General features: G+C 36.7%; 1 protein-coding gene across 7 annotated transcripts in view; it reads left to right on the plus strand.

Moving 5' to 3' along the window:
- The window catches only part of NBEA (neurobeachin), a 642,892-nt gene that overhangs the window by 547,956 nt on the left and 70,188 nt on the right, over positions 1-24,748 (plus strand). For all 7 annotated transcript variants that reach the window (XM_070471793.1, XM_070471794.1, XM_070471796.1 and 4 more), the window contains one exon: positions 17,124-17,264. In XM_070471793.1, coding sequence (XP_070327894.1) covers positions 17,124-17,264 — 141 coding nt within the window. The remainder of the gene's footprint in view (positions 1-17,123; positions 17,265-24,748) is intronic.

Raw genomic sequence — 24,748 nt, forward strand, 5'->3', positions numbered from 1 at the left:
CACTCCAGAGAGAAGAAATCCAGCTCCACCCACCAGAACACCGATGCAAGCTTCCCTAACCAGGAAACCTTGACAAGCCAATCGTCCAACCCCACCCACTGGGAGAACCCTCCACAATAAAAAAGAACCACAGACCATCAGAATACAGATAGGGCACCCCAAACACAGCAATCTAAACAAGAAGAAAAGGCAGAGAAATACCCAGCAGGTAAAGGAACATGAAAAATGCCCACCAAGCCAAACAAAAGAGGAGGAGATAGGGAATCTACCTGAAAAATAATTTAGAATAATGATAATAAAAATGATCCAAAATCTTGAAAACAAAATGGAGTTACAGATAAATAGCCTGGAGACAAGGATTGAGAAGATGCAAGAAATGTTTAACAAGGACCTAGAAGAAATAAAAAAGAGTCAATTTAAAATGAATAATGCAATAAATGAGATCAAAAACACTCTGGAGGGAACCAAGAGTAGAATAATGGAGACAGAAGATAGGATAAGTGAGGTAGAAGATAAAATGGTGGAAATAAATGAAGCAGAGAGGAAAAAGAAAGAATCAAAAGAAATGAGGACAACCTCAGGGACCTCTGGGACAATGTGAAATACCCCAACATTCGAATCATAGGAGTCCCAGAAGAAGAAGACAAAAAGAAAGGCCATGAGAAAATACTAGAGGAGATAACAGCTGAAAACTTCCCTAAAATGGGGAAGGAAATAGTCACACGGGTCCAAGAAACCCAGAGAGTCTCAGTGACTAGGGGTCAAAAAAGCAAAATTCTGTAATTCTCAATTGAGAGTTTGTGATTGAAAACAATCTAGTGACAAAGATTGGTTTAATTTTATTTTAATAAAATCAAAAGCAATAATTTTTAATAAAATATGAAATATTTTTCATGCAATAAATGACTGTTTTTTCATATGTGTAGATTTCCAAGTTAACAAAAGCCTTAAAAAATTACTGAAGTTAAATGTTTACTTAAATTTGAGATACACATTTATTTAAATGAAATATTTTATTGCATTTATAATATTCTTACTCCTCCTTCACCCACTTAACTGAACAGTTGAAGAGCACAGGAGTAATGAAAGTTCCTCATCAGTAAAATATATTAGACCCCTCTTCAGATTAGACATCACAAGTTCAAGTTTTATTCATTACATGTGCAGGTTAGAGGTCTCATGTATTGTTTGACATGATGGGCAGCTAAAGAAACAGCCCGTCATTGACTTATCTTTTCAGTATTCAAGCAGCACTGATTGTACAGATTTTCCTCCAAATTTATACAGATTTTCCTCATGGAGATGTGACTTTGTGGCAAAATCTATCTTAAAGCATGCTATGTGCCACTGTGTCAGTTATTTACATACACACATGAATTTTACTCTGCACATACAGTGGTTATGTGGCTTTGACGTGAAGCACAGCTCCTTGCTCACTAAAGTATAAATGGAATTTTCCTATTTCCCACTCAAACCCCCTGATAAATGAAATAGTTTCATCACAAGAGCCAAATCTTACTAATATTGACATGAGCATAGGACATCACACACACATACCCATTCATTGTGTGGAAAAAATATGTTTTGTTAACTTAGGAGTTGTTTGATTGACAGATGATGATAAGCATTACCATTATTTCCCAAATTATTATGCCACTTTAAAAAGGAAGTGATAATGCCTTGAGGTTTAGAAATGTGATAATGCAAATGAATGCACTGAAGTGTGAATACTCTCAACTGTCCACCCTTGATATTGCCAAACGCCTACATACCACATGGAAAAGGGCTTATTTACCTTGTTAGCATAGTGCTCAACTGGGCAGTGTGGTGCAAGTTTATACAGTCATTTTCTCTTTCTCATTAAAAATCAACAATATCTAAAATTAAGTTAGTTTTATTTGCTTTAGCATGTAATTTACCTAATGCTCAAGCTTTAGCAACAAAACTTGAAAAATGGGCAAAACTAAATGTATTCGTAGCTGACTATGATGATATAAAACTGGTTAGAAGACAAAAATGTGAATGTGTAAATCTAATTATATACCATCTGCCAAAAAAAGCTACTGCCAAATACGAAATTTTTTCTAAATGTATGTTGAAGGTCACCTTAACATAGAACCCAATTTGAAAATCATTTTTGTTAGACTGGCTTCTATTGCAAAACTGAAGGGTAAGTACTATTTTAAGACAAGGTTCAGTTCAGTCCAGTCACTCAGTCGTGTCTGACTCTTTGCGACCCCATGAACTGCAGCATGCCAGGTCTCCCTGTCCATCACCAACTCCTGGAGTTTACTCAAACCCATGTCCATTGAGTCGGTGATGCCATCCAACCATCTCATCCTCTGTCATCCCCTTCTCCTCCTGTCCTCAATCTTTCCCAGCATCAGGGTCTTTTCAAATGAGTCAGCTCTTTGCATCAGGTGGCCAAAGGATTAGAGTTTCAGCTTCAACATCAGTCCTACCAATGAACACCCAGGACTGATCTCTTTTAGGATGGATTGGTTGGCTCTCCTTGCAGTCCAAGGGACTCTCAAGAGTCTTCTCCAACACCACAGTTCAAAAGCATCAATTCTTTGGTACTCAGCTTTCCTCACAGCCCAACTCTCACATCCATACATGACCACTGGAAAAACCATTGCCTTGACTAGACGGACCTTTGTTGACAAAGTAGTGTCTATGCTTTTTAACATGCTGTCTAGGTTGGTCATAACTTTCCTTCCAAGGAGTAAGTGCCTTTTAATTTCATGGCTGCATTCCACATCTGCAGTGATTTTGAAGTCCAGAAAAATAAAGTCTGACACTGTTTCCACTGTTTCCCCATCTATTTGCCATGAAGTGATGGGACTGGATGCCATGATCTTAGTTTTCTGAATGTTGAGCTTTAAGCCAACTTTTCCACTCTCCTCTTTCACTTTCATCAAGAGACTTCCAGTTCAGTTCAGTTCAGTTGCTCAGTCATATCCGACTCTTTGCGACCCCATGAATCACAGCACACCAGGCCTCCCTGTCCATCACAAACACCTGGAGTTTACTCAAACCCATGTCCATTGAGTCATTGATGCCATCCAGCCATCTCATCCTCTATCGTCCCCTTCTCCTCCTGCCTCCAATCCCTCCCAACATCAGGGTCTTTTCCAATGAGTCAGCTCTTCCCTTGAGGTAGCCAAAGTACTGGAGTTTCAGCTTCAACAAAAGTCCTTCCAATGAACACCCAGGACTTATCTCCTTTAGGATGGACTGGTTGGATCTCCTTGCAGTCCAAGGGACTCTCAAGAGTCTTCTCCAACACCACAGTTCAAAAGCTTCAGTTTTTTGACACTCATCTTTCTTCACAGTCCAACTCTCACAGCCATACATGACTGTTGGAAAAACCATAGCCTTGACTAGACAGACCTTTGTTGGCAAAGTAATGTCTCTGCTTTTTAATGTGCTATCTAGGTTGGTCATAACTTTCCTTCCAAGGAGTAAGCGTCGTTTAATTTCATGGCTGCAATCACCATCCGCAGTGATTTTTTTAGCCCAAGAAAATTAAGTCTGACACTGTTTCCACTGTTTCCCCGTCTATTTCCCATGAAGTGATGGGACCAGATGCCATGATCTCAGTTTTCTGAATGTTAAGCTTTAAGCCAACTTTTTCACTCTCTTCTTTCACTTTCATCAAGAAGCTCTTTAGTTCCTCTTCACTTTCTTCCATAAGGGTGGTGTCATCTGCATATCTGAGATTATTAATATTTCTCCCAGCAATCTTGATTCCAGCTTGTGCTTCCTTCAGCCCAGCGTTTCTCATGATGTACTCTGCATAGAAGTTAAATAAGCAGGGTAACAATATACAGCCTTGATGTACTCCTTTTCCTGTTTGGAACCAGTCTGTTGTTCCATGTCCAGTTCTAACTGTTGCTTCCTGACCTGCATATAGGTTTCTCAAGAGGCAGGTCAGGTGGTCTGGTATTCCCATCTCTTTCAGAATTTTCCACAGTTTATTGTGATCCACACAGTCAAAGGCTTTGGCATAGTCAATAAAACAGGAATAGATGTTTTTCTGGAACCCTCTTGCTTTTTCGATGATCCAGGGGATGTTGGCAATTTGATCTCTGGTTCCTCTGCCTTTTCTAAAACCAGCTTGAACATCTGGAAGTTCACAGTTCACATATTGCTGAAGGCTGGCTTGGAGAATTTTGAGCATTACTTTACTAGTGTGTGAGATGAGTGCAGTTGTGCAGTAGTTTGAACATTCTTTGGGATTGCCTTTCTTTGGGATTGGAATGAAAACTGACCTTTTCCAGTCCTGTGGCCACTGCTGAGTTTTCCAAATTTGCTGGCATATAGAATGCAGCCCTTTCGCAGCATCATCTTTCAGGATTTGAAATAGCTCAACTGGAAATCCATCCCCTCCACTAGCTTTGTTCATAGTGATGGTTCCTAAGGCCCACTTGACTTCACATTCCAGGATGTCTGGCTCTAGGTTAGTGATCATACCATTGTGATTATCTGGGTCATGAAGATCTTTTTTGTACAGTTCTTCTGTGTATTCTTGCCACCTTTTCTTAATATCTTGTGCTTCTGTTAGGTCCCTACCATTTCTGTCCTTTATTGAGCCCATCTTTGCATGAAATATTCCCTTGGTATCTCTAATCTTCTTGAAGAGATCTCTAGTCTTTCCCATTCTATTGTTTTCCTCTATTTCTTTGCATTGATCACTGAGGAAGGCTTTCTTATCTCTCCTTGCTATTCTTTGGAACTCTGCATTCAAATGGATATACCTTTCCTTTTCTCCTTTGCTTAAGACAAGGTGTGTATTGGCAAAATCTGGATACTGTTTTGGGCTTCCCAGGTGGCGCTAGTGGTAAAGAACCCACCCACCAATGTATGTAGGGCTTGGGTTCGATACCTGCATCTGGATGATCCAGGCAGAAGGAATACATGGCAACCCACTCCAGTATTCTTGTCTGGAGAATCCCGTGAACAGAGGATACTGTTTGAAACTCATGGAATAATCCAAACTGAAGGCAATAATTTGCAAGGGGGACTATGCAAAAGGGCACCAGTTTCAAATCAATAATTTTATTCATTCACTTATTCTTTCATTACGTAAGCATTTATTGCACAGCTACTCTGTGCCCGGCAGTGGAAAGAAAAAGACAGTTAAGAACTGGCCCATACCCTGAATAGCTGACAGTCATTTTTAGTTCACCTGGTTGTGTATTATGCTCCTTTCCTTCTAACTGGAAGGAAGGAAAACCAAGAAAAGTGCAGAAAAAGAAACAAGTCGATTCACATCCACTATAGTACCCAGGACTTCCCTGTAGCTCAAACGGTAAAGAATCTGCCTGCAATGCAAGGGACCAGGGTTCATTCTCAGGGGCAGAAAGATCCTCTGTAGAAGGGAATGACAAGCCACTGGAGTGTTCTTGTCTGGAGAATCCCATGGACAGAGGAGCCTGGCAGGCTACAGCCTGTGGGGTTGCAAAGAGTTGGACCCGACTGAGCGACTAACACAGAAACAGAAACATAGTACCCAGAAGGTCTTCCCAGGTGGTGCTAGTGGTAAAGAACCCTCCTGCCAATGCAGGAGACAGAAGAGAGGCAGGTTCGATCCCAGCATCGGGCCCCTGGGAGCAGCAGGCTGCTCCATTATTCTTGCCAGGAAACTCCCATGGACAGAGGCGCCTGGCGGACTACAGTCTCTATATAGGGTCTCAAAGAGTTGGACATGACTAAAATGACTTAGTATGCACAGACACACCCCCAGAAATAGCAAGGCATTTTTGGTTTGTTTTCTTCTCCACTGTTGTTTGTTGGGAACACATAGAGGGTGACAGCGAGCTTTAAGGATTTACACAGAAGTTCCCACCCAGTCCTGCTTTGTCTGCTTAGGCTAAAGTCCACTTAGCCTCTTTGCTTGTGCCTTCCCATGCAGCTAAGTGTCCTATCCTTTCAGAAAGGGAGATAGAGAGGTGAAAATACTGCAGCCTGTCCTACTTTTAAAAATGTAAGCTGTTAAAAAAAGGAACTGGGAACAACTGGAGCACTTTTCTAGTGTGTGCTCTATGTGCTTTTATTTCACCCGCCGTGTATCACATTTAAAATGTAGCATCATTGTGGCAAAATTAGGCCAGAGTCGGCCTCTTTGAACCTTGCTTCCCAGCTGAAATGGAATATTCAGTAGTGATGATCTTGAAACTAACAAACTCATCATCACCCCACTACTTAGCACTTTGACATCTTTTAGAACTGACACATCAAGATTTAAAGTATTTTACTTTTACTTCTATTGTTTTTATGTAAAATTGAGTATTTTTCACTAAGATTTTTTTTTTAGATTTTTTTTTTTTTTTTTACTTTTCACTAAGATATTTTAAACTAACTTTCTTAATAATTATTCCAGGGTAATGATAACAGCCCACATTTGACATGTACTATTATGTGCCAGGCATAGTGCTAAAGCAGTGTACATAGATTTTCTCATTTTATCCCCACAATTCTAGGAGAAATTGCACTAGTTAACACAGGTTGTATTTCCTTCTCATTTCTTACCTATAATTTCTCCACAATAGTTAGGTAGAATGTCCTTTTTTTTTTATTAAATGCCTATTGGCTACGTTACCTCCTGGATGTGCTCCGCCTCTCCTAAATGCTGGGACAGCCGTGTCAAATAGAAATAGGGGAGCGCCTGAACTGAGCCTCCCCCTCTGCAGAGACCGCGGTCCCACGTGGGACTGGGCGACGTACTCACGTGCTCATAAACTGTGCTATCAAAGTGCAGCTTTGGCTCAAAGTTTATCTTTTTTCATAGTATAATTAACGTGTTTAGTCACCTGTGAAAAAGTATTAAAAGAAATACACTCAGTTAAAGCCAACAAAATATAATTCCTAACACTTCCTTTTATCAATGCTTCATTACTTCAAGCTCCGTTTCTTAAGAATGTAAGTGGGAATTGCGTTGTGACTAGCTGAATTTCAGCTGATGATGAAAGGCCATATTAAGCAAATTAATAGTGTGCATAAAATTCCAAAGGGGAGATTAAATCTATTTCAGAGACCAAAATTTTCACACATTTGCAAACACAAATTTCTGATTTAAAAGCATTCTTATCAATGAGAACAACTTAAAACATAAGCACTATTGGTTGGAGTTTGAAAGATTTTTTTTGGTTTTTACATTCCATTTTTATTTGATTTTGACTTTTTATTACAAAATTTTTCAAAAGAAAAGCACCAACAGTTATTAGTACCCACTTACCCAATACCTAGATATTAGTCATTAACATTTTAGCTTTTTTTTTTTGTTTTACTGAAGTGCTTTTAGGTAAATTAAAGATATTACACTTTATCCCTAAATACTTTAGTATGAAAAATACATTTTCCTCCATTACCAGAATACTATCTTCATACCTAACAAAACTTAATGGTATTTCCCTAATATTATCTAACACTGTGACCATAATCAGGTTTTTCTAGTTACCTACTGTATGTCTTTAAGAATTAGTTTGTTCAAGATAGTATTCAGTCAAGGACTACACAGTAATTTTTTTTTAATGAGCAATTTATTTTTTTATCCCTTTTTTAATTGAAGTGTAGTTGATATACAATATTACATTAGTAACAGAGGTACAAAACAGTGATTCAAAATTTTTATAGGTTATATTCCATTCAAAGTTATTATAAATACTGGCTGTATTCTCTTTGCTGTACAATATGTCCTTGTAACTTCTTTATTTTTTCATGGTAGTGTGTACCTCTTAACCCCTTCCTCTTAACTTGTCCCTCCCCACCTTCCCTCTCCTGACTGGTAACTACTAATTTGTTCTTTATTTCTATAAGTCTGTTTCTATTTTGTTATAACCATGTGTTTGTTTTATTTTTTTAGATTCCACATATAAGTGATACTATACAGTATTTGTCTTTTTTCTGTCTGACTTATTTCACTAAGCATAATACTCTCCAGGTTCACCCATGTTGTTGCAAATGACAGTATTTTCATTATTTTTATGGCTGAGTAGTATTCTGCAGTGTGTGTGTATGTGTGTGTGACATTCTCTTTATCCATTCATCTGTTGATAGACACTTTGGTCGCTTTCATATCTTGGCTGTTGCAATGTTGCTGTGAACATTGGGATGCATGTATCTATTTGAATTAGTGTTTTCATTTTCTTCAAATATATACCCAGGAGTAGAATTGCTAGATCATATGTTAGTTCTGGGGCTTCCCAGGTGGCGTTAGTGGTAAAGAACCCACCTGCCAATGCAAGAGACATGGGTTCAGTCCCTGGCTTGGGAAGATCCCCTGGAGAAGGGAATGGCACCCAGCTCCACTGTTCTTGCCTGGAGAGTCCCATGGCCTTAGGAGCCTAGGTGGCTGCAGTCCATAGAGTTGCGAAGAGTCTGACACAACTGAAGCGACTTAGCATGAGCACAATGCTAATTCTATATTTAGTTTTTTGAGGAATCTTCACACTATTTCCCATAGTGGCTGCACCAATTTACATTCCCACCAGCTTTGTATAAGGGTTCTCTTTGCTCCACATTCTCACCAACATTTATTATGTGTGGTCTTTTTGATGATAGCCTTTTGACAGCTGTGAACTGATATCTCATTGTGGTTTCAATTTGTTTTTCTCTTTCATCTTTTCATGTGACTGTTGGCCACCTGTATGTGCTTTTGGGGAAATGTCTATGCCGGTCCTTTGCCCAATTTTTAAATTGGTTTGCTTATTTGTTTTAATTTGAATTGTATGGACTGTTTTTATAAGTTGGATATTAACCTCTTGTCAGTCATATAATTTGCAAATAATTTCTCCCATTCAGTAGGTTATCTTTTCATTTTGTCAGTGGTTTCCTTTGCTGCACAAAAGCTGTAAGTCCCATGGACTTAATTAAGTCCCATAACCACAAAGTATGTTTGATTCTTAGGTCTCTTACATGTCTTCTAGGTCAGAATAGTTCCCCACCACTACCTTTTCTTTTTCATGATAGTGACTTATTAAGAAACTGTGCCAGCTTTCCTGTAGAATATCTCACCTTTTGCCTTTGTCTCTTCTACCTCATGTTGTCGCTTAACTTGTTTTAACTAGGAAAGTTCTGATATAAGGTGATTCAAATATTGGTAAATATTGATAGCAGGAATTTATATGTTAAAATACATCTTTATTGTTTGCTAGCTAAAATATAAAGTTGCTATAATTTATTAAAATTTATAAAAATTATAATGTTCCCATTTGAAAAATAATCCTGGATCATCTAACTTATTTTTTATTGAAGTATAATTGCTTTACAATGTCTTGTTAGTTCCTAGTGTACAACAAAGTAAATCAACTATGTATACCTATATCCCCTTCGTTCTGGAACGCCCTCCCCGCTGACTGCCATCCCACCCCTCTCGGTCATCACAGAGCTCCATGTGCCCTTACAGTAGCTTCAGGGTAGCCCATGGAGCTCAGCACAGTGCTAAGTTGCTTCGGTCGTGTCTGACTTTTTGCGACCCTATAGACTACAACCCACCAGGCTCCTGTGTCCATGAGATTCTCCAGGCAAGAATACTGGAGTGTTGCCATGTCCTCCTCGAGGGGATCTTCCCAACTCAGGGATCAAATCCAGGTCTCATGTCTCCTGCATTGGGCAGGAGGGATCTTTACAACTAGTGCCACCTCAGAAGCCCCACAGGAGTTTCCCAGTGTCTGTTTATTTTACACATGAAACCTATTTCCAGGTCAGGAATAGAGACGCAGATGTAAAGAAGGGAGGGCACAGAGGGAGGAGGAGAGCGGGACAGGTTGGGAGAGCAGCATTGACATACACACACTACGGTGTCGTATAATTTAAAAAGCCGTCTAAGACTCTGTACATGGGATAAAGCAAGGTTATAATCAAATAGTAAAAAAAAGAATGATGGAAAACTAAAAATTATCGCTACTCTTACTCCCCACAGGCAATATTGTTATAGTTTCATGTATATTCTTTGAAAAGTTTTCTCTGAATAAATAAGCAAGAATACTTTATGCATGTATACTATAGGATTTTTAGGGAAACATTGATTATGCTAAATGATGCTGTTCTTACAACTGGCTATTTTTCAGTTCTATTAGTAGTCTGATAATTTAATATTATCTCGAATCCATTCTCCACAGAACCATTGGAGTTACCTTTCTAAAGCTTAACTCAGATCTTGTTTTTCTCGTGCTTAAAACCACTGAGTCGCTTTCCACAGCACTTTCCACCCATAAAACATGCTTCATCACTCTGGTCTCCAAAGCCATATGACGTGCCTCTGCCGGCTTTAACTCTTCTCATAAACTCTTCCTCTCGTTTATTACGCTTTAGTCACACTGCTTTTCTTTCAGTTCTTGAACGTGTCATCAGGGCCCTGCTTTGAGCCTTTGCACTAGCTCTTCCTGTCTTGAATTCCCTCACTCCAGAATTTCTTATGATTAGCTTCTCCTGGTCGTTCGTGTCTCTGCTCCAAGTTCTTTAGAGATGCCTTTCTTATCCACACAGTTTTAATTGTCAACAGAGCACTGATCGCTGATAGTTTCTCATTTACCAAATTGTTTATTTACATTTTGTCTCTGTCTCTACAGGCAAACAGAACACATATACATATACACATGCATTCTCTTAAATGTGCAGATATACACCTACATTTAAATACAAACTTCATGAGAACAGTGACCTTGTTTATCTTATTTTAGGGTCTAGCATAATTTCTGATGCATAGTAGGCACTCAGTATTTATTGAATTAATTTATCTTGGAATTTTTTCTCTTCAGCCTTTTTGATTTCCTGCACAGTGCACAGCAGTGGGGGTGTGTCATTATTTAACTAATCCTTTATTGGAAATTTAGACTACTTCTAGTTTTTAATTATTTTTTGCCATTTCAGGCAATTCTGTAAAAAAATGCCCTTGCATCTTATTCTTCCCATATTATAAATTCCTCAGAGTGGAATTACTAGATCCAAAACATGTGCATATTTTTTAAAATATTACATTTTCCCCAAAAGAAATTTATACCAGTTATATTTCTACCAACTGTACAATGAGATATCATGTTTTGTCACACCCTGGCCAACAATGAGTGATATGAAACTTAATAATGTTTGACAATCTAATGAATAAAGATAATTTTTATTTGACATTTTAAGGATTGCCGGTTTACTTTAGATGTTTGGTTACAAGTAACAGAAAATCAACTTAAATCAGTTTTAAAATACAAAGTTGTTTTGGATCATGTAACTGAGAGATACAGAAACGGGTCAGTTCAGGTAAGCTGGACCCAAGGACTCCTCAGTGTCATAAGATGCTGTGTCTCTGATACTTTTCTGCATTGGCATCATTCACAGCCAAACTTCTCTATGTAATAGCAGTGATGCCTTTGTAACCCTACCAGGAACAGAAAATGCTTCTTTCTCAAGTAGTTTCAGCAAAGTTTCACTGAAATAACTTGAATTGTGTACACATTTCTGTACTAATCTTACTGACCATATAGCTAGAATATGCTGATTGACAGGTCTGGATCACAAGACTACCCAACAGGCCCACCTGAACCAGGTAGATCAAGAGTGGGGAAGGAGTGGTTCATAGAAGAAGATGGAATAATGAACACAGAGTAGCAGAAGGATAGGTATCATTATATCAAATGACCTAGTGATATTTTTCCTACATATAGTCCATTTTTCTGTGAATTGCCTGTTCATCTCATTTGCTCATGTATTTAATTGGATCATTCCTTGGTATTTTTATTGATTTGTTTGAGTTTTTGGTTTTGGTGTGTTTTTTTTTTAAAGAAAAGTAACATCTCATCATATGTGCTATAAATATTTTTTCACTATGTATTGTCTTCGGTATCACTGACTCAGTGGCATCACCAACTCGACGGACATGAGTTTGAGCGAGCTCTGGGAATTGGTGATGGACAGGGAAGCCTGGTGTGCTGCAGTCCATGGGGTCGCAAAGAGTCAGACACAACTGAGCAACTGAACTGACTGACTGATGTATTGTCTTTAGATTTTAAAATTTCATCTAAAATTTCTATGTAGAAGTCTAAAATATTGTCCAGTCGGATTAGTTAATCTTCATTTATTCAGGATTTATGATGCATCTAAATAGAGCCAGATACTGTATTAGACACCTGGCTCAGAGGATACAGAGACAGATTAAACATAGGGCATTCCCTTGAAGGGCTTATCTTCTGTGGGGGGGGGTGGGGGAAGAAAAGTTATGAACTTGCCTCACCATTACCAGATGAGCTGCTACAAACATGTAGAGATTTACAGATAAAATTTTAGCTGCTTCCAGAAGAATAGTTTGAAATTCCCTGGTCAGATAAGAACAGAGTCAGGGAATTTACTTGAGCACAGAATTGTCTGTAAGTGTGATTTCTATTTTGTCATAACTGAGAATTTTAAGAATGATGATAAAACAAGAAAGGCAGGAATTCTTGAAGCTTCTTCTAAGGGTTTCCAAACCCTCAGTTACTATAATGAGAGATAACAAGATAAACTAGATTATGTTAGAAGCTCAGTTGTGTTGAATGTTGAGCTAATAACTGAAAAGAATACTTAGAAGCCAATCAGTCAGTTCTACCCAGCTTTAAGCTATATCCAGCACACAGTTTCAGCTCATTCTGTAAAATACAGCTATCAGCCAGCAATGTGATCTCGATTTGACTTTTCTTCGTTGTCTTCATCTATAACGTTAAGGGAGTAGAATTACTAGGCCTGTAAGGTTCATTCCATTTCTGAGGATCCATGATGGACGAGGAATCTTATAGGCAGTTTTAGAAAAAAAAAATGACATCAGGATCAGAATTTCATATTTAGCAATGAAAAAGCAGTGCAGTGTTGTGTGAAGTGTGGAGACCTAGGCACCTGCTTCCATGTCATGAAATTAGGTTCTTAACAAATACCATGTCCACCTCAGAGACTTTTGAAAATCAATCTTACACATGGTATTATATTAGCAGTTGTAGCAACAATAGTGGACTCTTAAACATTTTTATATATAAATAGAATCCTAATGCTGTGAATATAATAAGTATTTTCAAGTTATTTAGATATGCTAGAATTCAGTGTTATTAATTTAACTGGACCTCTCATTTTTCCTTGAAAGTCCTTTTTATTCTTATTTTGTTTTATTTTTAAGCTATTTTAATGGTATTGACCATACCTCATCAATCCACATTATTTAAAGTTATTGATATCAACTCTAGGCTCAGACTTTTATATTCTCTACTAAGAGTCCTTTTAGTGTCTCATATAGTAACAGTCACTCAATAAGTATTTTTAATCTAGATCATTTTTATTCCTCACTTTTACCTATTTTATTTATGTATCTGCTCTGTATAAAAGACTTGATAAAACTTGTAAGGTTTCATAAAATAGGGAAACATTGATAAAGCCTAAGAGAACAGAAAGGAAAAGAAAATAGGAAAAGGAAACCAAAAAAAAAAAACAAGTTAACAATCAAAAATATATACTATAGTTATTCTAACCAGAATTTTTCAAAGTACATTTTAACGGACACTACTTCTATTGCATGTAGCAGCAAAACGAAAGAAAGATGAGGTTCTAGTAAAAATAGACACAGGAATGAGCAAAATTAAGCAATGCTATTTACAGTAATATTTCTCAGAGCCTTTAGTAATGTAAATCTCCATAAGTATCTGTCAGGAATTTTGTCCCATACAATAAAAATCATAGTTTATCAGGAAACAAAGCTTTTTATGATACTGTTCCTGAAACAAATCTCTCTCTCAGTATTCAAAACAGGTAAATTAAGTGAGAGAGCAGAGAAAATCCTCAACAGCATTTCTTCAGTAAATTTAATAGTGTTTCATGTAGACATGGTAATGTTATGCATGTAATTTCCATCAGTTTTATATTGAAAATAGTGCTTTTTGCAAGCTATACAGGCTTTATAGCAGTGTTAGAATTTGAATTATAATATTAAAGTGTCATAGAGGTAAAATTATTTTTTAATTTTGCATTGTTACCATAATTTTCTGCAATATGTTAAGTATCAACTTGTGATATACAAACTCACAAGGACAAAATAACAAATCTAGAGCAAGCTGTAAACTTTCAGTTATAAATTTCATATGAGAATCCCTGAAAAGCCCAGAGGTGGCTATATCTAAATGCCTACTGTTTGAGAGAAAATAAAACTGATTGTTGCTATGGTAGTTACGATGAAAATTGAAAAAGATTGCAGAATAATGTATAAATTTCATTAAGTGTAGTTTTAGGTGTTTTGTTTTTTTTAATCATAATTCTACCTCATTTACTAAATCCAAGTGGTATTGACATTGCATTAGTTGCTCAATTTTTAAGAGGGTAACAAATTTACAGCCTTATCACTTTATACATGGGTTAAGTAGGTGGTATATGGGCTTCCCAGGTGATGCAGTGGTAAAGAATCCACCTGCGGATGTGGGAGACGCTGGAGATGTAGGTTCAATCCTTGGGTCAGGCTCCAGGAAGAGGAAATGGCAACCTGCTCCAGTATTCTTGCTTGGAAATTTCCATGGAGAGAGATTTGCAGGCTACAGTCTGTGCAGTCACAAAGAGTCAGACAAGTGAGTGACTCAGTAGGTAGATATAGGTAGGTGAATAATTGATTGATGATAGGTAGGTAAGTAAGTAGGTAGATAGTTTGGTACGTAGGCCAAATAGATGGATAGATAGAGATAGACAGAAAGATAGATTTATTTGGATCCCATAAGAAGATATGTCATCTGTGATGAAACTCTCATTTCCCAAACAGATATTTTTCCTTTAAATAAAGTATTGCTTCTTGATTGAAGTAAAATAATAGAAAAATAATAAGTACAAACCAAACTATTTATACTTGTTTTATAAAACTTATTTCTAAATGCATCAGATGAAAATTCAACAGTAGACATGTATTTTAAGAAATTACTCATGGAGGCATATATAAGCTTTCATATAGGGCAGCTGTTTCCTACAACATATTATTCTGTAAAACACTCCAATAAAATGACTTTGATGGAACTTGAATAAAATTAAAAGCGTACAGATTTATTTTTATTTTTTCTACTTTCAAGTAGTTGAGGGAAGCCTGGAAAAGATTAGAAGAAGGGCCATGAGGCCTTTTTGTGGGTTTTGGTTTTATGAGGCCTTGCCTTGTCAGGTAAGGTCAATCCTGAAAGATTGTGTAGACATTTTATGCATATGAAAGATCTATAAGCCTATTCAAGACAGAATAAAGTACTCAACATTTAAATGCTCTGAAAAAATAATAATATTATAATTTATAATATTGAGTTAGAAAAACTTATCTGCACATATAAAAAGTATAAAATATGTGCATGCATGCTCAGTCATATCCAATTCTTTGCAACCCCATGGACTGTAGCCTGCCAGGCTCCTCTCTCTATGGAATTTTCCATGCAAAATACTGGAGTTGTTTCCCATTTTCCCCTCCAGGGGATCATCCTGATCCATGAATTGAGCCCACATCTCTTGCTTTGGCGAGCAGATTCTTTATCACTTTATCACCTGGGAATACCATAAAATATATAGGCCAGTTTAAATGAACAACTTACTATTTTAATTTGTAATAGAATTCAACATTAATTTTATTGTAATAATTACCCTTTTACCAAAAAATTATATATTTATGTCAAATATTATTAATATTTTGCTGACATTTAATGAAATTACATTGCCTTTCTGTATGCAAGTAAAAAATTTTTGAGAGATAGTAACATTTAGCAGAGAATAAGGTTTAAGCCTTAGAATATTTGAAATATATATTTAAGCCAGTTTTGAAAACATTAAATAATTATTTAGTCTTTGTTAAGTCATAATTAAGTTTAAGGAAAAAGAACATAATTTATAAATAGTTTTAATATTCAGGAAAAGAATCCTTGAAAATAAGAGTTTATTATGAAAATTCTGAAAGACTTTTTAACTGCTGACATCATTGTATTGTTTGAATTAGTCCCCGGGGACCCAAAGAAAAAGCTTACAAGCAATTTATTAATCTTGCTCTCTCGTGTAACATTATTTGTCTTCCATTGAAACACTAATTTTCTACTACTTCTCTTGTTAAAATTAAGCCCTGGGGGGAACTTCATAGCTAACTAGTAATATTACAGTTTGAAATAAAGGAATTATATATTTTACATATTATTCATCTTTTGCTTTCTATAGAAACTTTTATTTCTTACAGTATGCAACCTAAAACAAAGCAGTGTAGCTATTAGGTTTTATATGAATGGATTCCATGTGCCATTAAGTCAAAATCAGACAAAAACTTAAGCTAAGGAAGTGTGCTATTTGAAACCGTGAGTATTAAATGTTAGAAAATCTTGATAAGTGGTGTCCTGGGAAGTTTGAGACAATAGTCCAACTAACATATGCTTTGTTGGAAAAAAAAAAAAAAATATATATATATAGACACATATAGTATCCTGAGCATTTTACCACGTGTTCCACTGTAGGGATTAATGTCGTAATCAGTAGTGTAGTAGTGTTGCTAGGACAAGACTTAGTGGCCTTAACAGAATGCTTTCCAGGGAATCTGAATTGTCCAGATTATTTCCATCAGCCTCAGATTTCCAGTTGAATTTATTAAAAAGAATACTTGCTACATCTGTATAATAACAGAATAGGACTATCATTCCAACAGGGTTTCCATATGTGTGACTACTATCTTTCACACTCTGGTTAACTGGCTATTAAGACAAGATTTTCTCTAATGTGATGGTCACATGGTCAACTGCTTCTTCACTTTCTCACTTGATTTCCTGTAATCAAGCTAAATATTCATCATGGCTGTGGTTAGGTAGGCAAAATAACACCAAAATACTGGTTTTGCCTTAACAGGTTAAACTGGCTCATCTCTGACAATCTACTTTATGGAAATTTTCAATAAAACTTAGAAACCTTATATACATAAATCATTTCTTGAGTTAATTTTAGCAAATGTAGTGATTATCGAAATCAAATGTCGATATCAAAATCAAATTTGGTAAAAATATAATGCAAAATAACACATATTCTATCGTTAAAATGAATTCATAGTAAATACTTTCAGGTAAAGAGTTGTAATGTTGAGTATCTAATATGACTGTATTAACCACAGCGCTTCTTTTTCTCTCTCACAGCCGATCGGTGCTTTGAACCCAAAGAGGGCTGTGTTTTACGCGGAGCGCTACGAGACCTGGGAAGAGGACCAGAGCCCTCCCTGCCACTACAGCACACACTACTCCACGGCGGCGTCCACCTTGTCCTGGCTTGTTCGGATCGTGAGTGCCTTCATCCAGTCACAGTTTGCCTTCAGTAGCTCAGGGTGTTTAATATAAGGAAATTAGATAAAAACCAAGTATACTTGTTAGTTTTAAGCAGAGATTAGAGACCACTGAAGTAGAAATGAAAGATGCCAAGCTCTAGCAAAACCTGATTCCTTTTTGTTAATGAGTTGCCTTATTTGCAAAATTGGGTTAGAAAGATAGAGTTTCTTAAGCCTAAACCATTTACAAAATGAACCAGACTCCCAGATTGTGTCCTTAATATCCAGTGTTTCCTTTCACACTGATTGTCACCGGCTAGCATTCTTCCCAGCCCTCCCAGTCTTGCTTCTGAGGTTGTGTATTTTAAAAAAACAATTTTCTTAATGTTTTTGGAGACTACTTTCTGTTACTTTGTCTTTCTCCTAAGACATAAATAAGTTCAAATCTCTCCAGTCTTTTAAATGCATACTTACACATGACTCAGCAGGCTAAGAATCTGCCTGCAATGCGGGAGACACAGGAGACGGGAGTTCAATTCCTGGGTCAGGAAGATCCCCTGGAGGAGGAAATGGCAACCCACTCCAGTATTCTTGCCTGGAGAACCCCATGGACAGAGGAGCCTGGCGGGCTACAGTCCATGGTGTCATAAAAGAGTTGGACACAAGTGAGTGACCAAGCATGCAGTTTGCACGTACACACACTTTCATACATATGCACATTCATACATGCCTCCTCCCAGCCCCCACCCACTCTTCAGTGACTTCCCATGCCCCCCCCTGCATAGTCCAATGTACAGAAGCACAGCCTCTACTATCCAGTCCTGCACTGTGCTGGTCTCTGTCACCACATTCAGTCTTTATCCTGCTTGATGCAGGTTCCACTCCCACCACTTCACGGAGTTGTCTCTGTGAAGGTCACGGGTTACGTGGCAGAGCTTCATGGCGTATCTGAAGCACGTGGCACCTTTGCTCATTTCCTCCCACTCGAAGTTTCTCCCACCTCATGGCTCCTTTGACAGTATCCTCTGCTGGTTTCCCTTCTGTCATGCTAACTGTCCTGCCCTATCTCATGCTCAGATTTCTTTTTCTCAATATTTCTGTTCCCCAGGATTTTTCTAGGTATGTTATCTGGACTATATCATTCAGTTCTAAACTAATGACTGCCAGCTTCTCTCTTCATTGCAGACATTTCTCTTGGGCTCCTAACCTGTATTTCTAAGATATGAATATATTTGCTTATTTCTGTGTCTCTCTATATTTTTCTACCTGAACACCTCACAATACTATAAACAGCATTTCCAAAAATAAACTTCTCATCTCCCTCATAAATATGCAGGGGTGTTTCCTACTGATTACTTACCTAAATAATCTGCATTTATCGCACCCAGTTACCTAACCTAGATATTTTCTCCATTTTGTCAGCCCCTTACATCCAGCCTGGCATCACATGGGATAGGTTCTACCATCTACAGTCTATCTCCGTTCTCTATTAACTCTGGCACTTCCTTAGTTCAGGTTCCTATTCTTTCCCATCTATATTATTGCAAAAAATCTTAACAAATCTCTTTGCCTTGGTTTTGCCCTCTCCAATCTAGTCTAGTTGAGAGCAGTTACTGGAGTCAGATGGCCAGATATTTTTTAAACTATAAATGACTGTGGAGTCAATCTCTGAATCAATACAATCGATAATGTTATCTCCTCTTACCAATATATACTTCAGACTACTCTGTTGCATGAGGCTGATTTGCCTCGGAAACACATTGACAAAGTAGGGAATGCATCTCCAACTAACAAGGGTTTCTTCCCCCACTGCCTAAGAACAGTTTGGTTTGGAGAGTTTCCTCAAGCAAACTGAACTCGTTACAAACATGTTTTAGGTAACTTGTATGTTTTAGGTATGTATGTTTAAGGTAACTTGTAAATTAATGGTAGGTGATATACTATAAATAATTACTGTTATGAAAAAAGTTTCTCAGAATTGTGATTCAGTTTAATTGGATGCCTGTTTTATATTTTTCATAATCCTAAACCAACATAAGAAATTAAAGTTTAGCTTAGTCTGTAAGGAAACAAACAAATCTTATTTTAAAAAACAAAGTCTATAATTATAAACTAAAGGGAAAGACATAAAACTTTTTTAGACCAAAGTTGTTTGTCTAATTTGTTCAAAAATTCTCTTAACTATGTAAATTTGGATCCTTTTATAAAAATGTTTCTGAGCTAGCCATTTAAGTATTTTTTAAACTCTAGGACTTTTAGAGAAGTTCTATTTTTAAAAAATTTTCTGTTAATTTGGGGGGAATATTAGATTTATACGTGTCTGTTTACCACTATAAACCAATCAGAACAAAACACCTTTAGTTTATGGGTTGTAATAACTTATTAATTCTCTCCAGGTGTAAGAAAATACTAGACACTCGTATAAAGAGGTAAAGGCTTTTCTGAATTACAGTCACACATATATAAAGAGAACTTTATAGCTGCGATTTCAACCACAGGTCAAAACTAAACACAGAAACCCAAAAATTCACCAGTCAAGATCTCAAACAGCTAGTGTCCTTTACAGTAAATGTAAAATATTTTATCTGAGCTCAAAAATAGACCGACAAGAAAACAAAAAGCAAGAAACAATTATTGCTGTAGTGAGCCATCACCCTGGGGAGTGGGGGGCATAAGACACCTTTTAGGGCATTTTGGGATTAAAAACAAGTCAGGAACCATTTCTGAAAAAAACCATTATCAAGTCAGTTGGTTTGATAATTATATGAGAGTATATTATACATATTATGTATTATAGTATTTTGAGATATATAAAATGATATTCAATGGCATTTTGTATAATCAAATAAGTCTAAAATCAGTTTTCTAAGAATTTAAGGATGGATTTATAAAAATACTTATTTATCAGCAGCTTGATTTAAGCTAACACTCTTCTATCCCTGATAAACTAAACATTTTATAAAATAATAAATTTTAATCCATCCCTAAATTTATTTCTTATTCTAGAGAAATGGAGTACAAATATGACTCTCTGTAGGGGTACAGCAGAAATGCTATCCTTGTTTATCCTACACATCCCCTTTTAGTATTGTCTATAGCTGTGCTGAACGGCAGACATGTAATGCAAGCCACTTACGTTTATAATTTAAATTTTCTAATAGCCACATTTAAGAGTAAAAAGAAACAGGTGAGATTAGTTTAATAAATATATTTGTTAGCCCAGTAGATCCAAAATGTTGTTTAATTTCAACATGTAATCAATCTAAAAAGTGTAAATGAGATACCCACTTTTTTGGGGGGTATTCTTTGAAATCCAGATGTATTTTCTACTTGTAGCACATTCAGCTTGAGCTCACCATATTTTAAGTACTCAGTAGTCACATGTGACCTCTGGCTACTGCCTTGAAAGAAGAAATGTATAGGGTTGCTTTTATGGGAACTCATTTAGCCAATGCATCTCAAGTTGTACTGTTATAAATAGAAGTATCACAGTCTAATAGCTTACTAAGTGTTTAACCTAATGGCCCAGGGAATTGTGATTTCCTCACTCCCATCTCAAGGAGTTTATGAAGTAGAAAATACATTAAAATCTGTGTCATTGAAAATTTGTTCATAAAAATAAAATACAGATTAAAATAAATATCTGTTCTTTATCTTTCAAGCCTGCTAGACCCAAAGTCATTAACTTCATTATTAGTTTCAGTCAATATATTTAGTATGACATTGATAATAGTTGCTTTAAAATGCAAATTAGCTACATACCTCATTACTTAAAATTAAAAGTATTATTTTAGACACACCACCAGTAAAGTCACTTGTCTAAATTGCAAATTTCTGAAAAAGCTGTTTCTCTGCTACCTGCTGTTGGGCAAATGATGAATAAACTGTTACAGAGTTTTGGAGTTTGTTCAGATATTAAACAGTATAAAAGGACACATTTTACTTAGAATATTTTTGCTTTAAATCTTACCCTGAATATAAAACATATTCAATGAAGTAGTTAAATCGGACTCTTTTATCCTTTAGTAAGCTATTCAAGTTCCAGATTCAGTATATTCAACCTACCTGTTCAAAACTCCATTGTCAAACATTTAATCATAATTTTTAGGAGGTTAAAGAGGTTGTACAGCAAGTGAATTGATAAATAAATTGTTTAGAATTTGGGACTTACTTCGTAAATTATGAGTTGAAAGCCTACCCAAAAGCCTATTTAAACTGTAATATATCTTCAGCAGTATATATTTGTAGTGGGGGAAAAAAATAGTAAAAGCACTTAATGCAAGCATTGTAATTAAGACCAAAATGTAATGCTATTGAATAGAATATTGCCATCCTGTTTCTCTTGATTCCTGATGCTTACGGGCAATGCATGTCTACTTCGAGAAAGATGAGGATTCTTAAACAAGAGCCTGGTGTATGGTAAACACATAGGTTTCTGAAGATTCAAAAGATACTTCTGATTTCTTTTGAAAACACTGGGAGAAAATAAAATTCTGAAGTTATACACAGCACAGTGTAAACAATGATTCCTCCATTTCAGAGAGTGTGATCTCTCTCAGATGTAAAACAGGGATAATTACACCCACTTAAAGGATAATAGGGATGATTGATTTAGTTAACTGAGATAATACAGTGCCATGCACAAAAAGTGCTCATAACTTTAGTTCCCTTCCCTTTGGTCTTTATTATGCTTTATATAACTTCAAGGTATATATATCTTTTCTTTGATAAAATTATGTCCCGGCACTATTAACAAGGAATGAGGTTTGTTTCAAATGAAATGAAGAGAAAGAAGAGAAGAGCTGAGAGGGGTGTAAAAAAGACTCTTATGGGTGACTGAGCAGAAGTCATGTAAGACAGAAAAATAAAGGACTTGTCTAAAGAGCAGAGGGGAAGAGTGGCAGAGTTGGATGGCCCGGGAAGGGTGAGTTGTTTGCGATCAGATCATGGGAGGGCTTCCCTGCTGGCTCAGGTGGTAAAGAATCTGCCTGCAATGCAGGAGACCTGGGTTCAGTCCTTGGTCGGGAAGATCCCCAAGAGAAGGGAATGGCAAACCACTCCACTATCCTTGCCTGGAGAATTCCAAGGACAGAGGAGCCTGGTGGGCAACAGTCCGTCAGGTTGCAGAGTCACACATGACTGACCGAGTAACACTTTCACTTTCTTTTCACATCATTGGAAGGCAGGACAGGTTGTTAGTGTCCTTGCAGGCACTGAAGGTTATGACATAATTCAGTTGGGCTGGTACTTCTCATGTAGGACAGGCCAGTTTGACTTTCTGGCCCCAAGGAAGAGTTGGAAGGTTAAGGTAGATGTAATCAGGAGAAAGAAGTCTGCCATCAGCCATTTATACCGCAGGACAGAACCTGAAGTTTTTAAAGCCCAACCAAGTACAAGTATTTTAATTTCTGAATTTTCTGTTTAACATTTATTTATTTTTCCACCTTATCTCCAAAGCCAAAAATTTTCTAGAACAATGATAAAATACCAAATATGATGATATACACATAGAAAGAAAGGAACATGGGTCCAGTCCTGGGGTCAGGAAGATCCCCTGGAGGAGGAAGTGGCAACCTACTCCAATATTCTTGCCTCAAGAATCCCATGGACAGAGACTGGCGGGCTACAGCCCGTGGGGTCACAAAGGGTCAGACGCGACTGAGTGACAGAGCACGCACACATTGAAAGTGGTTTGATCAACATGTGTCAGTTGAATTAATATTAAAGTTTCTTAACCTTAAGGTAGCACTTGATCCTCTGTGTTAATCAAGCATGAATCAAATGAAACAGAAAGTCCTTGTACTGCACCTTGAAGGTAATATGGAAACACATGAAAAAAGGTAATCTCTCTAGTGAGCAGGACTTGAAAGATCATTACCCACTTATAAACAAATAGGTTCTCCGTTTCTGTTAGTGCTCTACCGCTGTAGCAGCTGGAGGCCTTTGGAAATAATGAGAATATATATCAGTAAAGTAGTGTGTGACCCTCAAACAGTTGTTAACCAGATCTTTTTAAAGCCTATGTGGAACAGCAAAAAAATGTGGAATTCTTCAGTATTCTGTGCTTTGGGTGCAACCAGGTTCATAAATTTCATGACCAGAAGTAAATAATTCTTCAATTTCAGGTTTATTTTCACTGTGCCCATCTGCACTTATTCTTGGCATGACTTCACTAAGGGTTCAAAACTAATAAGGAAGAGTTTGATAATTTAGGCTAGGGTAGAGATCAGCTTTTAGTGGTTGATGATAAGAAGTAAGACACTTCATGTCTTCACTCACATCAATAATAGGTTAAAAATCATGAAGACAACTCAGATCCCTCTAAGTTATTCTTTGCGTACTACCTACAAAGAAAACATAAATGCCCTTACATCAGCATCCTAGAATAACGAAGAAGTGGATTCTGAAGATGCAACTTTTTGGTCAAACTAGTAGTTAAAAACTGACTAAGAAAACTATATCTTACTCTTATCCAACCATACTCCTTCTCCCAGCAATACCTTGTATATTTATGTATGTTCAAAAATATTAATTAAACACTAACTGTGAACCAAGCACCATGCTTGGCTCTAAGGATAGAGGGATGAATAAGACCTAAGGAACTGTCAGTCTTGCTGAAGCCCAACATAGGTACTTGACACCAGGCATGAAGCTGGTAGTCATCGTCACCACTCTGTCATCTCTGATGCTACAGACTTTCTCCATATTATTTAATCTGAATTACCCGCCAGGTATTGTTATTCCCAGTTAACACAGATGAAGGAACTGAGATATGGTTACTTTGTATTGCTACCTATTTGAGGTTAGGTAACTTGCTCAAGAGAGGTAAATGGTTCCAAGATTCAAACTTAGATCTGTCATTTCATTCAGTTTACTGTTGCTATTTCTAGAATTTTTCTATCCCCACTTTAATTTAGTGATAAGATATGCTGCATTGACTACCTTATATTTAATAGGGATTCTAAAATTTACAAAGCAAATTAATTAGTGAAAGACATCCCTAAACTTTTTTTCCTAACTTATTTTTGGTGGCATCTATTTGTCTGTCAAATCACTTAAAATCTTAAACAGCAATATAGACCTACTGTATGGATATTTGATTTTGAGGTAAATCAGTAATACCCTCTTTACCTATATAGTGTTATATCATTCTTCATCTTATCTCTTTCACCATACTTTTCTGTCATTCAGTATTAGACATGAAAATTGGTGGTACATTACAAAGTTATAAAATTGATGACATCCAGCCATACTTAATTTCAGGAAGATACTGAGGCATATAAATATTTATAGCTGTTGCCTGACAACTGGACTTTATGACTAGTGGCAAAAAGAGGAGTTTAAAGAGACAGAGTGTGTTTTACAGATATAAAAGAATGAACAGAGATTATATATTAAGGGGAAAAAACCTAAATATGTAGGAAAGATTTCTTAATGTTATTAAACCTAGGAGTGACATGTAATTTATCCTAGATTTAAGAGAGAGGGATTGAACCATAG

The sequence above is a fragment of the Odocoileus virginianus genome, chromosome 8 (genome assembly GCF_023699985.2).
Source record: "Odocoileus virginianus isolate 20LAN1187 ecotype Illinois chromosome 8, Ovbor_1.2, whole genome shotgun sequence".
Lineage (NCBI taxonomy): Eukaryota > Metazoa > Chordata > Mammalia > Artiodactyla > Cervidae > Odocoileus > Odocoileus virginianus.